At 46.9% G+C, this 13,157-nt stretch overlaps 1 protein-coding gene across 1 annotated transcript in view; it reads left to right on the forward strand.

Annotated features, from left to right (window-relative positions):
- Positions 1 to 11,501, forward strand: part of ITGA9 (integrin subunit alpha 9) — a 356,219-nt gene extending 344,718 nt beyond the window's left edge. The window contains exon 28 of the mRNA XM_022553838.3: positions 6,686 to 11,501. Within this exon, the coding sequence (XP_022409546.1) occupies positions 6,686 to 6,784 (99 nt within the window). The 3' untranslated portion in view covers positions 6,785 to 11,501. The remainder of the gene's footprint in view (positions 1 to 6,685) is intronic.
- Positions 11,502 to 13,157: the final 1,656 nt, after the last annotated feature.

The following is a 13,157-nucleotide window of genomic DNA, read 5'->3' on the forward strand; positions in this document are numbered from 1 at the left end:
CAGAGCCCTCACTCCATCGTGAAGACTGGGGAAAGCAGTTAAGGGACCGAGGCTGAGCCAAGCACATCCTGAGGAGTAAGCAGCACTTGGCCAGGCAAAGAGCCTGTGCCACAACTCCTACATGTCGCCGTGGTTCTACCAACATGCCCATCATCCCCTGTTTATCTGAAACAGAAACCCCTTATAGGGTCAGCAAATACCTTCTCCAGAGCCGAAGTCCAGGCTCCCTGCCTAATGCTCAGCCTCCTTCTCTCCTCCGGGGCCTTCCAGAGGGTCGGGGCCTTCCAGAGGGTCGGCCGGTGGCACATCAGGCGCTGTCTCATGCTTGGCCGCAGCAGGTCCTGGCTCCGGTGCAAAATCCACAACGAGGGCCCCGAGCTAACCAGACCCTTCTTCACATTCTGAAATGGATCCTAATCAGCCTTCCCAGAGCCGAGCTGTTAGCAGACACTGGGAGCCATAATTTAAACTTTCTGTGCAAGGATTACAGTAGCCTGCCAAGCCACCGTGCAGGAAGAAAACTTTGAAATAGGAAACTCTTTTAAGGGAGAAAAATCCAAATGAGTCCACTCTCCTTTCTTTTGGCTCCTGTTTGGGTTTGAAATGGCCTGGGCCCTGTGCCTCTTCCAGACAATCGTAAAGGCCTGTTTATAGGAGGAATTTCATTATTCAGAGGGTATATGTGACTTGCACCTTTAAAAAGTGCCTTCAACTCATCAAGCTGGCCTTTGAGTCAAGTGGTGAGAGAGTGGAGATGCCGGGATGTTTTTCCTTCAAGAGGAAAAGCCTCATTTAGGGCCCCAGGCTTCTCTCTCCCTCTCTCTCCCCCTCTCCTCGCTCCCTTGTACAGTTTGCCAAAACACACAGGCCACCACTCAGTGAAGGAGAAAACTCTGCATCCTCCTCTACTGCTTCCAGCCCAGGAACCTTTCCCTTCTCTCCTGTTGGCCCGTTTTGCCAGTGAGATGGCCTGGAGCAAAAGGCAGTGCCATGGCCTGGCCAGCCCCATGACCAGCCTCTTCCCAAAAGGCCCAGGACCTGCCAGCTCTGCCTTCTCACAAGTGGTATAGAGGTGGGCTGTGCAGTGGGTTTGCCACCGTCCTTCAGAAGGACTGTCTCGAACCCTCTGTCAGCCGGGCCTGTTCCAAGAGCCTGCTGCTCCAGAGCTGGTTTTGGGCTCCTGGTTTTCATTTAAGAGCATTCCTGCTGACCTCAAGCAGAAATACTTGGAAAAATAAATCTGTGAAATGGCCCAGCGGATGGGTAGGTTTGGCAGCCCCTCCAGGGGTCATTGGGGTTATCACCTGCCCTCCAGCTGGGCTGTGAGAACCCATCCTTGTTTCTCCTGCAGAGAAAATGAAAATGCACAGACTTACGTGCACACACACACACCCTTCGCACTGTCTCAATTAAGACCATGTGCCAGAGACATTCAGTGGGGACTTATTTATGTTTGGAAGTAAATATTGGGCTGATGTTGCACTGTTGACATCTCGAGACAGAGACGTGCTATGTAAATAGTCAAGGAACTTGAAAGGACCCATAAACATGAGGCTCTGAGTTAGTCCAAAGAAGGAGTGTGTCCAAGGCCCTTGGAATAGCTGCCCAGGAGGCAATCCAAAAGCCAGGGAGGAGGGGGTGGGCATCTCCCCAGAGACCAGAGGCCGTGGGGTTGTGCGGCCGCCCTTCACTCACCCCGAACTGGGCTGGGAAGGAGGAGGCTGATTCTATAGGATGTGGACCCCAGAACCCAGTCATTCTCACTTCCTCCTGGACCCCAGGCCCCTCTCAGAACCTTCCTAATTAGGGCCATTCAGGGGAAACCTGCTGTTTCCCTAGGAGTTTTCTGGCAGCTTTTTTGATACAAGTTTATATCAGAAAGTTGTGTGAATCTGTCAGGAGGGCTGAGGGAGCTGCCCTGTGGGGCCACAGGTCCCCCTCAGGAGCGGCACAGACAAGAAGCCAGAAAACCCCTGCTCCCTCAGTTTCCAGGGGAGCCAAGTTTGGCTGGAGTCTCTCTTCCTGTAGGGTTTCCATGAGTGTTCCCTCCGCTACAGACAGCAGTTATAAACAGAGCCTTTTGCCCCTCAAGTGGCAAAGCAAGCCCTGGAAGGATCCAGAAAAAGTGCAGGAAAACACATACTCCACTGAACTGGAATTGAGTGAGGGGCTGCTGAGGGTCCAGCTTAACTCATCACGGCTCATTTCCCGGCACCCTCAGTGTGGACTCAGCTGGCTGGGAAAATGTAGGTTTGCCCAGCATCTCTCCAAGGTTTTCCCCAAAGTAACCTTGAGTACTAGTGATGGTGAGAGTGTAGGCCTGCTGCAGGAGAGAAATGTCTTTGAAGTCTTGAGTTATCTTAGTGTTTAAGAGTTTTAGACTTCTCTATACTTTATAACATATCCATACTTTAATATAAAAATTGGAAATTTAATTTTCGAAAAACTCTTTGAGAAAAAAATGATACCAGGCAAGGACTCTGTGCCCTGTGCCTCCTACGTGTGAGGACTGGATACACAGCTGTATGGCCTATACACTGCAGTCCCGAGTTTGCTTTGGGGACCAACATAAAAAGCTTTCATTGTGTTTCAGGGCTAGAAGAGGTCTGAGAATGCCATCGATCTCTTGGGCAGAGACAAAGACACTGGGGTTCAGAGCCAGGAAATGACCTGCCCTGTGGCCAAGCGTGAGCAGTACTCAGAACTCCAGGCTCCCCATGCGGCACCTCTCCCGTCCAACCCTTCTGAGTAGGTCCTGTGGCACTGAGCAGGCCTGGTATGACACAGTTGTTTGGGGAACCCTGGCTTGGTAAACTCAGAGCCTGGGCTTTGGGTTCTATATCAAAAGCCAAAACCGGGCTCTAAACAACAGCACAAAGGTGATATTCTCTTTTTCTGAAATGGAATTCGTTTGATCACGTAAGAAACAATATTAATTTGACAGAACCACCTCTAGACTATATCACACCTTTGTGCAGACAAGTAAACAGCGCCCCTTCCTCCAGAAGCTTTACTTCCATCTGTCAGAAAATCTACTGATTTTGTTAGAAAAAGACACCCAGCTGCCATCTGCTGGAAAATAGTTGTAATAAGTTTACACGTCCATGATCTCTCTGATGTGAGTGTCACCCTCCCCCCTTATATGCAGTGCACAGCCTGCGTTACTGTACCCAGCACCCCCTAGACATGAGCGTGATCTGTGTTTTAAGAAATGGTCATGGGCTCCAAAGAAGGAGGACAGACACCAGTGGCAGCTCCAAGCTTCCATCTAAAGATGAGACTACACGCAGGTTATGTTGGGAACAGGGCTCTGGATATCCTGTCTCACTGGAGTGGGGTGGAGAGTTTGCAAGGCTGTTTCTAAGAGAAGCTCTACGGTTACTGCCAGCAGGGGTAGACTTTTCAAGACTAGTGCTAAGGGACTTATCTGGTGGTACAGTGGTTACGACTCCGAGCTACCAATGTAGGGGGCCTGGGTTCGATCCCTGGTCAGGGAACTAGATCCCATGTGCATGCCACAAAGAAGAGTTTGCATGCCACAACTAAGGAGCCTGCCTGCCACAACTAAGACCCGGTGCAACCAAATTAATTAATTAAATTTTTAAAAAAAGACTAATGCTGACACCATACCACTTGAGACAAAAGAGCTTGCTTTTGGATGCCTACAGGAGATGATATACCATCACTTTGTTGGTAAAAAGTATGACACACATAAACATGAGCACAGGAGAGCCTCCTGTGAGAGTTGGGCCAGGCACTCTAAATCCTTGCTATATTGCATACTCTGTATCAAATCCTTACGCCAGCATAGCTGTGAGAAGGTGAGCTGACTCTTGTCCTCCTTAGAGATGAACAAGAAAAGTCTGTTCAGCAGGACAGGGCACAGTGATGCTCTTTCCATCTAGAGCCCTGTCAGGTTGCCCCTCAGCCACCCTTCCCGTGGGTGTTGACTCATTCAGTAATTCAGGCAAAAAAATATGGAGTTCTGTATCAGTTAACTCTTGCTATGTAACAAACCAAAGTTTAGGGACTTAAAAACAACCACCATCTACATAGGTCGCAATTCTGAGGGTTGGACTGAGCTTAACAGGGCGGTCCTCCCATCTCAGCGGGGCTCAAACCTACACCTGCAAGCAGTTGGGGGTTGGCGGGTCTAGGAGGACCTCAGCTGGTGGACTCATCTTTCAGCAGCGAGACCAAACTCATTCACTTGGAAACCAGGCAGCGTTCTGAGAAAGCAAGTGGAAGTGTGCAAGGCCTTTGAGGCTTAAGTGTGGAACTGACAGGGCATCACCTCCCATGCACCCAACTGTCATAGCAAGTCATGACTCAGATTCAGGGTGTGGAAAACAGACTCCGTCTCCTGATAGGACTTGCTGCAAAGCCACGGTACAGGGCATGGATACAGGGGCATTTTTGCAACTTATCACTGGCAGTAAGTAGCGGTGAGATGCTGAGCTCTGGGGATAAAAAGCACAAATCTGTAGGAGTCCTGAGACAAATGTGAAAGATGATAAGAGAGCAGACAGTTAAAGCTCCGCTTGATTGGTGCCACAGTAGAGATGTGTTACTTCTCTAGAGTTAAAGTGAGTAACTGGAGATCACTGAACCGTCGCACTATCCGCAGGCAGAGTCATGTGCTAAAGAATCTTATTCTCATGTTGTGCCCAGCCTTCTTTCTATGATTATGTTCTCCTCAGCTCAGAAGGTGCACATGACACATTCGCCCTGTCAACCACATCTTTATCTTTCAAGAATGAGATTTCAAGCAGTAACTTCTGAGTTAGACATTTCCATGAAGTCTTGGGCCGCTTTCCTGGCCTCCTGTGGGTATGCTTTGAGGATGACAACAACGACCTTTTTCTAATTATCCAGAACATTCAAGCCAAGCCTCCTTTCCACATCCCTTGCAGAAGGGAGAAGGTGGTAGAGATTTAATGAGAGAAAAGTGTATGGGGGTGTCATAAAGTGAGGTTCTGACAGATGTGGTCTGATGCTGGGAGGACATATCCGGGAACTCAGTGTCTGTCTGTGAAATGGGCCTTGAGGATCGAAGCTCAGAGCACAAGACCCTTGCCAGCTGTTCTGTGGAAGCTTCCACTCCCTCCCAGCCATCAGACTGCTCTCAAAGGGAACTCTCAGGACTCCCTTGGCAATGTGGGTGGAGGTGACCAGCGCTGTCTTGGCACCTCTCTTGACAGTTCTCATTTTCACCTGGGCCAGTAAGCCCCTTTCAAGGAGTAGGAAGATGGTGCAGTGAGACTGTGGATGCTTGGTTCATGGTGAAGGAGTGTGAGGAAAGATGCACAAAGGAGTTAGATGTGCCCACAAGCCTGGGTTTGCTTGACGATTTGTTTAGGGCAGGTTTTGTATGTGCATTCCCCATTGGCAGCAGATTGCAGAGATTATTAGTCTCAAGCGTCTTCAAATATGACTATGGAAATTATACACCAGTGACAGTGTGGTACCATAGACCTGCAGCACAGCCTCCCAGCAGCGAGCCAAGTGTGCATGTCTGTTTCAGTCCCCCTATTCAAGAGGATCGAAACAAGGATTTGAGGGCAAGTCATTTATTTGGAAGATAATCTCAAGAAACAGTGATAGGAGACCAGAGAAGAGAGGGCAGGGAAGGAAGCTAATAAAGGATGTGTTATCAAGCTGTTTACCACCGCGGGAAAGTTCCACGCGGAGCACGCACACCTCAGGGTTTCGCACCCAAGGAGAGAGGGAGCTGGGGTATTTGTACACCAACTCCAGTCAGTCATGTTTAAGGGCAGATGCAGGAGGATGTCTGATCTCAGAAACAGAGGCCACTAATGCTAGGGAGCACAGGACAAGAGATACCAGGTCTTCCTGAGCTTGGGAGAAAAGGTCACCTTTGGGCTACAAAAAGTTACTTTTATATGGCAGTAGTGCCTATGCTGACTATGTGAAAAGAAATGGAAATTCATCTTACCCTGTATGAAAAGCCATAGACATCGGAAGGAAAGGTCTTTTCAGAACTAAGCTAAAGGAAACTGCCTTCGTGGCTCAGGAGGAGTTGCCAGTTTTAGGGGAGTACACACTGCCAGCTGTGTGCACGGCAGCTCGGCAGCTCACGAGGGTCACAGATTTGAGTGAAAGGTCTAGAGGACAGCAAGATAGGATGCAGATCTGCAGATACTTTAAAACTCCTACTGTATGAGAGCAGTACTTATCAAATTATTCTGCAATGGCTGATCTCTCTCAGGATTTAATAGATTTATCAAAAGCCAGATAAGCTTGGGAAATATCAAGTCCCTGACTTTCTTAATCCTTTCCTAAAAGGTTAATTTGATCCTTTACTGTTCTACTGTACATTACGAATCTCTTAAAGAGTGTGTCATTTCCAAACTTATTTGACCGTGGAATCTGTTTTACTCCCAAACAACCTATGAATAGCTCAATAACTAGTTTTCCCCAGCATACAGTTTGGGAAACACTCCACCAGAAGCACATTACAAGGAACAAACAACTTATCATAAGAAAGCTTGCAGGAAGTCCATGCATTTTGAAAAGTGGTTCCACATGATGCTTTTTCTAGATCAGCCCAATCTGAGGAGTTGTGAGCATAGGTCATGTTTCCTCCGGGTCCAGGTGGCTTGGGAATCAAAACGGTTGATTCCCCAGCATCTCTAACCTGGCGCCTCCTCTTTCTGCCTTTCAGATGGGCTTCTTTCGCAGAAGGTACAAAGAAATTATTGAAGCTGAGAAGAACCGTAAAGAGAATGAAGACAGTTGGGACTGGGTCCAGAAAAACCAGTGACCTGCCACCCCACCCCACCCCGGTCATGTGGCCCAGTGGTTCGCCTGTCTTCCTGATCTTTGTATCTTCCATATTTGGAAGAAAGAATCTTCTCCAGATTTTTCGGAGGCCCCACGATGCTGTTCTCGTCCTCGTTCTCTCAAGCCCAGGTGCCAACCTGAGGCAGTCACTTCGGCCAGGTCACCTGACTGGAACCACCACCACTTCCTTTTCCAGCTGAACTCGCAACTTTGGAAAGCCGGCTGCAGAGCCAGGCGATATTTATGGATGCAACATGCGTGGTCAACCCTCAGGGGAAAACTGTTACCTAAAAGTATTTTTATAAATATAAGCCTTTTATACTGATTATGTCTTTATATTTGTATCGATGTTTTATTATTTCTATTAAATGGTTATATAGTTCACTCAAGCACTGATATCTGGCCTGAAATCTTGGAAATACTTTTATATTCATACAAATGTTAAAGGATAAAGATCTTATTGTACTCTGGAACTTGCTGTTAAAGAAGACTCAGATGAAATCATCTGAAGAAACCTCATGTGATGAATCCACCCAGCGGGTGGTGCTGTATATCAGCTGTGGTTTGGGGCTGAGCCCGAAGGCATCTCACATCTCTGTTGCCTGCAGTCAAGTGTAAAGAACCAGGAGAGTTTTTTCATCTGTACCGTTCATTGGAAGATTCCCAGCAGGAATTTGGATGGAAAAACCTGATTCTTGAGGTCTGTTCTGCATCACCTTATAGAGCAGACATTTCACCCTCCTTGCACTTAAATTAAGACATGAAAGCTTGGAGCAATGCCATTTCATCACTGGTAAACCTCAGAATGGCATCTCATCCTGGACATCGTGCATCAGAGTCCGCATACCACCGGGACTGAATTGGTGCCCACCAAGCAGAGACTTGTGTCTGAGTGCTGTGATGTGTTATCTTTTCATGTTAATTTGAGTCCAGGGGTCTCCATTATCCCCATCACTCTTGCTGTCCCAGCTAATGGTAATTGCAGTGTCCTTCCCAGAGATGGCCATTCAACCTGTCCTTATTTTTTTTAATCGTGTCTTAGGTGGAGTTCTTAAGAAGTGGACCCTGAGACAAGGATTTTCACGCAGTAACTTATTAAGGAAGTATCCCCAGGGCACACCAGTAAGGACACGAGGGAAGCAGGACACAGAAGGGGAGGAAGACAGGTAAGGGAGCCATTTCAGGGCAGGTCCCGTGCAGGGGGTCTTCAGCCTGATCCTGCAGGGGGGCTCTGGAGGGTAAGTTATGCCTCAGAGTTGTCCCAGCCGGGGGCAAGGGAGCTGAGCTTTCATAGTCTTGTACCCAGGAGAGATGTAAACTTTCTGCTTTCACTTCCTGCCAGCAAAATAGCCCCAGTAGCTCAGGAGCAGTCCTCAAAAAGAGGGCTGCACCCCCAGCCTGGGAAGCGCACAGAAATAATGCAAAAGAAATGATGCAGAGGGATCTGGGCATAGCACTGACGTCCTCGCCTATCCCCTGTACAGGTGAATGCTGAGTTATGGCCTTCACTATCCAAGCTCTCTATTTGACAGTGTTCATTACCAGACACGCAGTGCTGTCCAGGTTTGAGTGCAGTGTGATTCTCTGAAAGGGCGAGGTGGTGATGGATGTAGCAAGCTCAACATCATGCCTGGCCTGTAGTGAACATTCAATAACCATGAGCAGCCCTGGCTGCTGTTACCGCTGCTGGAAAACCATCTGGTACAGGGGAAAGCGTGCCTAAGAGCAGGGTCTGACAGAGTCCTTAGTCACTTATCACAGCCTGCTCAAGCCCCGGGTACAAACAGATGGCATCAGATGAGAATGAAACAAGAAACAAGACCAGGCATCTTTCTCATGGGGCCTTGTTGACTGGGAGCTAAGATGTGCGGGGGCCCGTGAGTATTGTTGAAAAGACACAGAACTCAACTTCAGGGGAGATAGGTTTTTCCAGACACATAGTTGGCTAATGCTTGCAAAGATATCTAAAGTTTTGGCAAAATTATGAGGGTGCTGGGCGGTTGCAAACCTGGCAGGGAGCACACGTGTCTTTTTGTTTCTTACGCAGTTGACTCTGACACAGGAAGATACAGAATGCATCATGCTCCCCTTCCAGTTCTCACTCAGAGTTCACCTCTGACAGATATGTATGGGGCCCCTGCTGTGCGTCAGGCCCTGTGCTAAGTGCGGGGGGTTCCCCAGTGAACACCACCCCACATTTTGCCCCAGGGGAGGCAGATCTTCCCACGGTGGGATTGTGAATTCCTTTACGAGACCTCATCTGCAGCCTTCCTTGGATGGACTTCTGCTTGTTGTTTCATGTTGTCCTTTAATAAATCATTTAGGATTCTTAGGTGGTAGGCCTGGGACAGCTCCATCAGCAGCTTTGGCAAAATGCACGAATAGCCACAGCCAGCCTCCTGCAAGGTGTGCAGACGCATGGGAGACAGCGTAGCAGGATAACTGGCGGGCACGTGGTTCTGCCAGCCAGAGGGGAAAGCCTCACCAGGGGAGGGGCAGGCTCCATAGCCAGTCTCAGAGCTGGGATCCATGTGCTTCTGGGTGGTTCTGAGTGGTGGGCACATGAGTGGTCACATACCCAGGAGATTACTAAGACTAAATAGGGCAGTTTTTAAGAAAGTCACGCTTGGCCTCCACTGGAGGAAATACTGGCAGCCACTCTGGAACCTGTGTGGGGAGGATGGTACATCTGCTTATCTCCTGATGCTGAGTAGGTGGGGCAGCAGGGACTGGGGAGGTGACCATTTAGCACAGAGATAGGGAAGTTGAGCAGGTTATCAGCGCTCTCAGCTTGGCCGGTTCACCAGCTCCATCCAGTTCAGAAGCCCTCAGTAGGCTCTTGGGGGAAGCAGACAGGATGGGTTGGTGTGTCTTTGTTGCTTCTCCAGAAGGTTCTTTTAAAATTCCACAGTGCCTTCCAATTTCCACCGTGCCTGCTTCTGTGGGTTCACTGTGGAATGCCATCTGATGTTCTCTTGCACAGCATTATTTAAGTCTGCTTCAGCGTTTTGGTTGTGTATTCACTAGGGTTATAATCAACTGTCAGAAGGATTGAGGTGCTCTTTAAATATGAAAAAAGGACCTTTGTAGAAATTAAGTGAAATAATGCCCCCTTTTCAAAAATGATTCACTTATGCTCAGTTTACATGGGACTCAGGAGTTTGGAACATCACCTAAGTAAGCCCTGGACCTGTCACAAAGAAGAGGCCATGAGGTTCAGGAACGAGGGGACACTGGCAGGAGTGAGTGGGTCCAGTGGCTTTACGGTGACTGACAGGCACACGGCCAGAATCACTTGCTACTGAGGTCACTGAGGCTTTCTCAGTCAATTCTTCAGGAAACTTCCATCAGCATTCTGAAGTTGGGTAAGCTTTGTAGAAAATCCGATGGAAAGTCCTCCTTCACCAAATCATATGCAACCTTCAGCCCTGGAGCCAGAGGCAGGGATGTTCAAAACAAAACCAGCGGGCCTCCTGGAAACATCAGGGACCTGTTTTCAATGTGGATGTGTAGCAGGTCCCTTAGGTGGTTGTGATGGGTGCTGATATGCTACCTGTGGAACCGTAGCAATGTCGTTTTTAAAAAAGGTTATTCTACTTTTATTTTTGGATAAGGCATCATATCAGGGCAACACAGTTACACTCGGGTTACGTGTAAAACCTACACCTGATGAAACCTGCACCTAATTCAGACTTCCCGAAATGTAGAGGCAAAGCAAAGGATTGGTATTTGGGGGAAATGGCCTTTTAGCAGATAAAAGGCAGAAAACGAGTGTCCCTTAGAAATGCTCCAAGTATGCAGGGTTTTAGTCCATGTGTTGTTTTGCTATATAGAGCAAGAATATACACGGTGAAGGATATGTTCTGAAGCAAAGAATGGCTGAAGGGTTAGGATAAAAAGGCAGTAGGGCCAAAATGAACCTTCTAGAATGTCTTCTGATTTTCAGCATGTGGGGGGATAATGAACAAATGTCCCATGTGATGCAATGCTTTGTAGCACAATGATCTAGATTTCAGACTGTGTTAAGGTTTTTTTCAAATTCTAATGTGCACGGTGTGACCGGCGGAGTAAGTTTAAAAGCTTTAAGAGTGTGATTAATTGCATGGCAGGCACCCACGCTAACTTCACTTCCAGAACTTGATTGATGCATCTATGTATGTTTCTGTTGAGGAATTTCAGTGGGAGGGGTGTTCCTCTTCACAAAGTCACATGTATTTAAGTCTGTGCAGTCACTTCTAATTCACTTGCACTGTTTGGGAAATGCAGGTTTACAAAAGTACGTGTTTGGAATAAAAAAACGGCTACAAATGATTTGGGAGTTAAGTCTGTAATTTCTTTTGCTACTGAAATACTTGAGCCTTTTTAGGCTGTTAAAGATGGGGTTTCGGTGTAACACAACATGAGCATTTAAAGAGCCCATGCAGGTTCATCTAATTGTACATAAAGAACCCACTCAATGTGTCCGAACTGTCCCTAGTCTTTGGCCTCCATTCCATGGTCGCCACCTTCTCTATGCATCACCCACCTGCCCAGGGCCACACCTGGGACCTTGGTCTTAGGATGAACGTGCCCAAATTAAATGCAGCTGATTCCTCGTTTTTAGTAGACTGCTTCCTCGTGTGTCTGCCAGTCATGAAGCATTTTCCTGGAAGCCTTTTGGTAGCATCCTTACACATTTACAAACATTGTGTTCTCTTAATTTTTGATCCCCTCCATCTGTCTAGTTGTGTCCCTGTTCTTATCTCAAATATTGTTCATTTGTGTGTTTTTCTCTAGATGAGACCAACAGAGATCATTTTATTGATCTTTTCAAGAATAAGCCTTTGGCTACACCAATCAGGTGTACTGGTTTTTGCTTCCTATTTCATTAATTGCTGCTTTTGTACTTGTTAAGATTTATATTACTCCCCTGTGCTTAAAATTCATACACACACACACACCCCACACAGTATATAGAAGGGGGTCTGAAAAGATACACACTAAGGGGATAAAACTGGTTGTCTTTAACTGGGTAGGATTGTCAGTGTTTTTGCTTTGCATTTTGTTTTGTTTTTACTTGTCTGAATTTTCATGTTCTACAGTGAGCATGTATGTCTTTAGTAACAATGAAACATATGCAAATTACTTTTAAAATAAAGTTACCTCTGGGAGAGTATGAATTGCTAAACCAAAAGAGATCCCAAATTCTAGGTCTCAGAAGAAAGAGCTTTGTTTGCAACAAAGAGCATTGATGAGCCTGACACTTAGGACGATGGTCCAGTGAGAAATCCCAAGATTTTTCATTCGGATGCTTCCTGGCTTAACAAGACCTGCCAGATCACTAATGCTGATTAAGTATGCTTCTCTTGTGTTGCTCCACCTGTTTCCTTCAGCCAGGAAAAGGCCTCGACTAACTCAAAGGAATCAAAGATACAAAACTAAGAGGAAGAAAAATGGCCAATTAGTAAATTCTGTCTCCCATTCAATCAGGAGTTGTACAGTCCACTGTTCTTTACCTCTGGTCCTTAACGTCTGTCTATTCATCAGGGTATTTTGCTTAGTAATAGAATTAATGGGAGTGCTTAGTTAGAGCTCTGTCTATACTATCAAACCACTTGGCAGCTATCCACCAGCAAGGCCACCGACCCTGAGATCATGTCCATTCATTCTGTGTAACATCCAACTAAAGTGGATATAACGAGATATGGCCAGCTCTGCCCTGAAATCTGAGGCTGTGACATCTGGGCCTGCTGCCAAACATCTGCTTCGCCTCAAAGTCTAGTCCAGATCAGTGTGTGCTTTATTTGATGTGATTCTTCTATAATTGAAAAAATACCTAAAAAATTAAATCTCAATAGAGGTATAAGTACTACCTTCTGAAGACACCAAATGGATTAATAAGCAGGGGGCATTTTTAAAAGGATCTCCAGAAAAACTTTCTTCTAAGAAATGGCAAATTTGGAAAAAATGAAATGCTCTCCAATATTACGTCTATTCAGAGCCCACCTTATCAGTTAGAAGACTGTTTGGCTCCATACAATAGAAAAATCCAAAATAACATGGTTTAAACATGCTGGAAGTATGTTCCTCTCTCACATAAAAGAAAACCAGGTGTGGGCCATCAAGTTCTGGAACAGCAGCTTCATGGATGATCAGGATACCAGCTCCTATCTTTCTAGGCATGTGGCTTCCATCCTTAAAGTTACCTCGTGGTCCCAGCTGGCTACCAGTGTACCAGCCATTGTGTCCACATTCCCAGCCAACAATAGAGGAGGATAAAATGGCAATGCCCCCTCGCTTTTAACTGGCTTCCCAGAAGTCCCATACAGCACTGGCCAGAAATTAGTCATATAAATGCACCCATCCACAAAGGA

Source organism: Delphinapterus leucas, chromosome 10, assembly GCF_059928025.1.
Source record: "Delphinapterus leucas isolate spDelLeu-1000000601 "Yukka" chromosome 10, BTC_Dleu_Yukka2, whole genome shotgun sequence".
In the NCBI taxonomy this organism is placed as follows: Eukaryota; Metazoa; Chordata; class Mammalia; order Artiodactyla; family Monodontidae; genus Delphinapterus; species Delphinapterus leucas.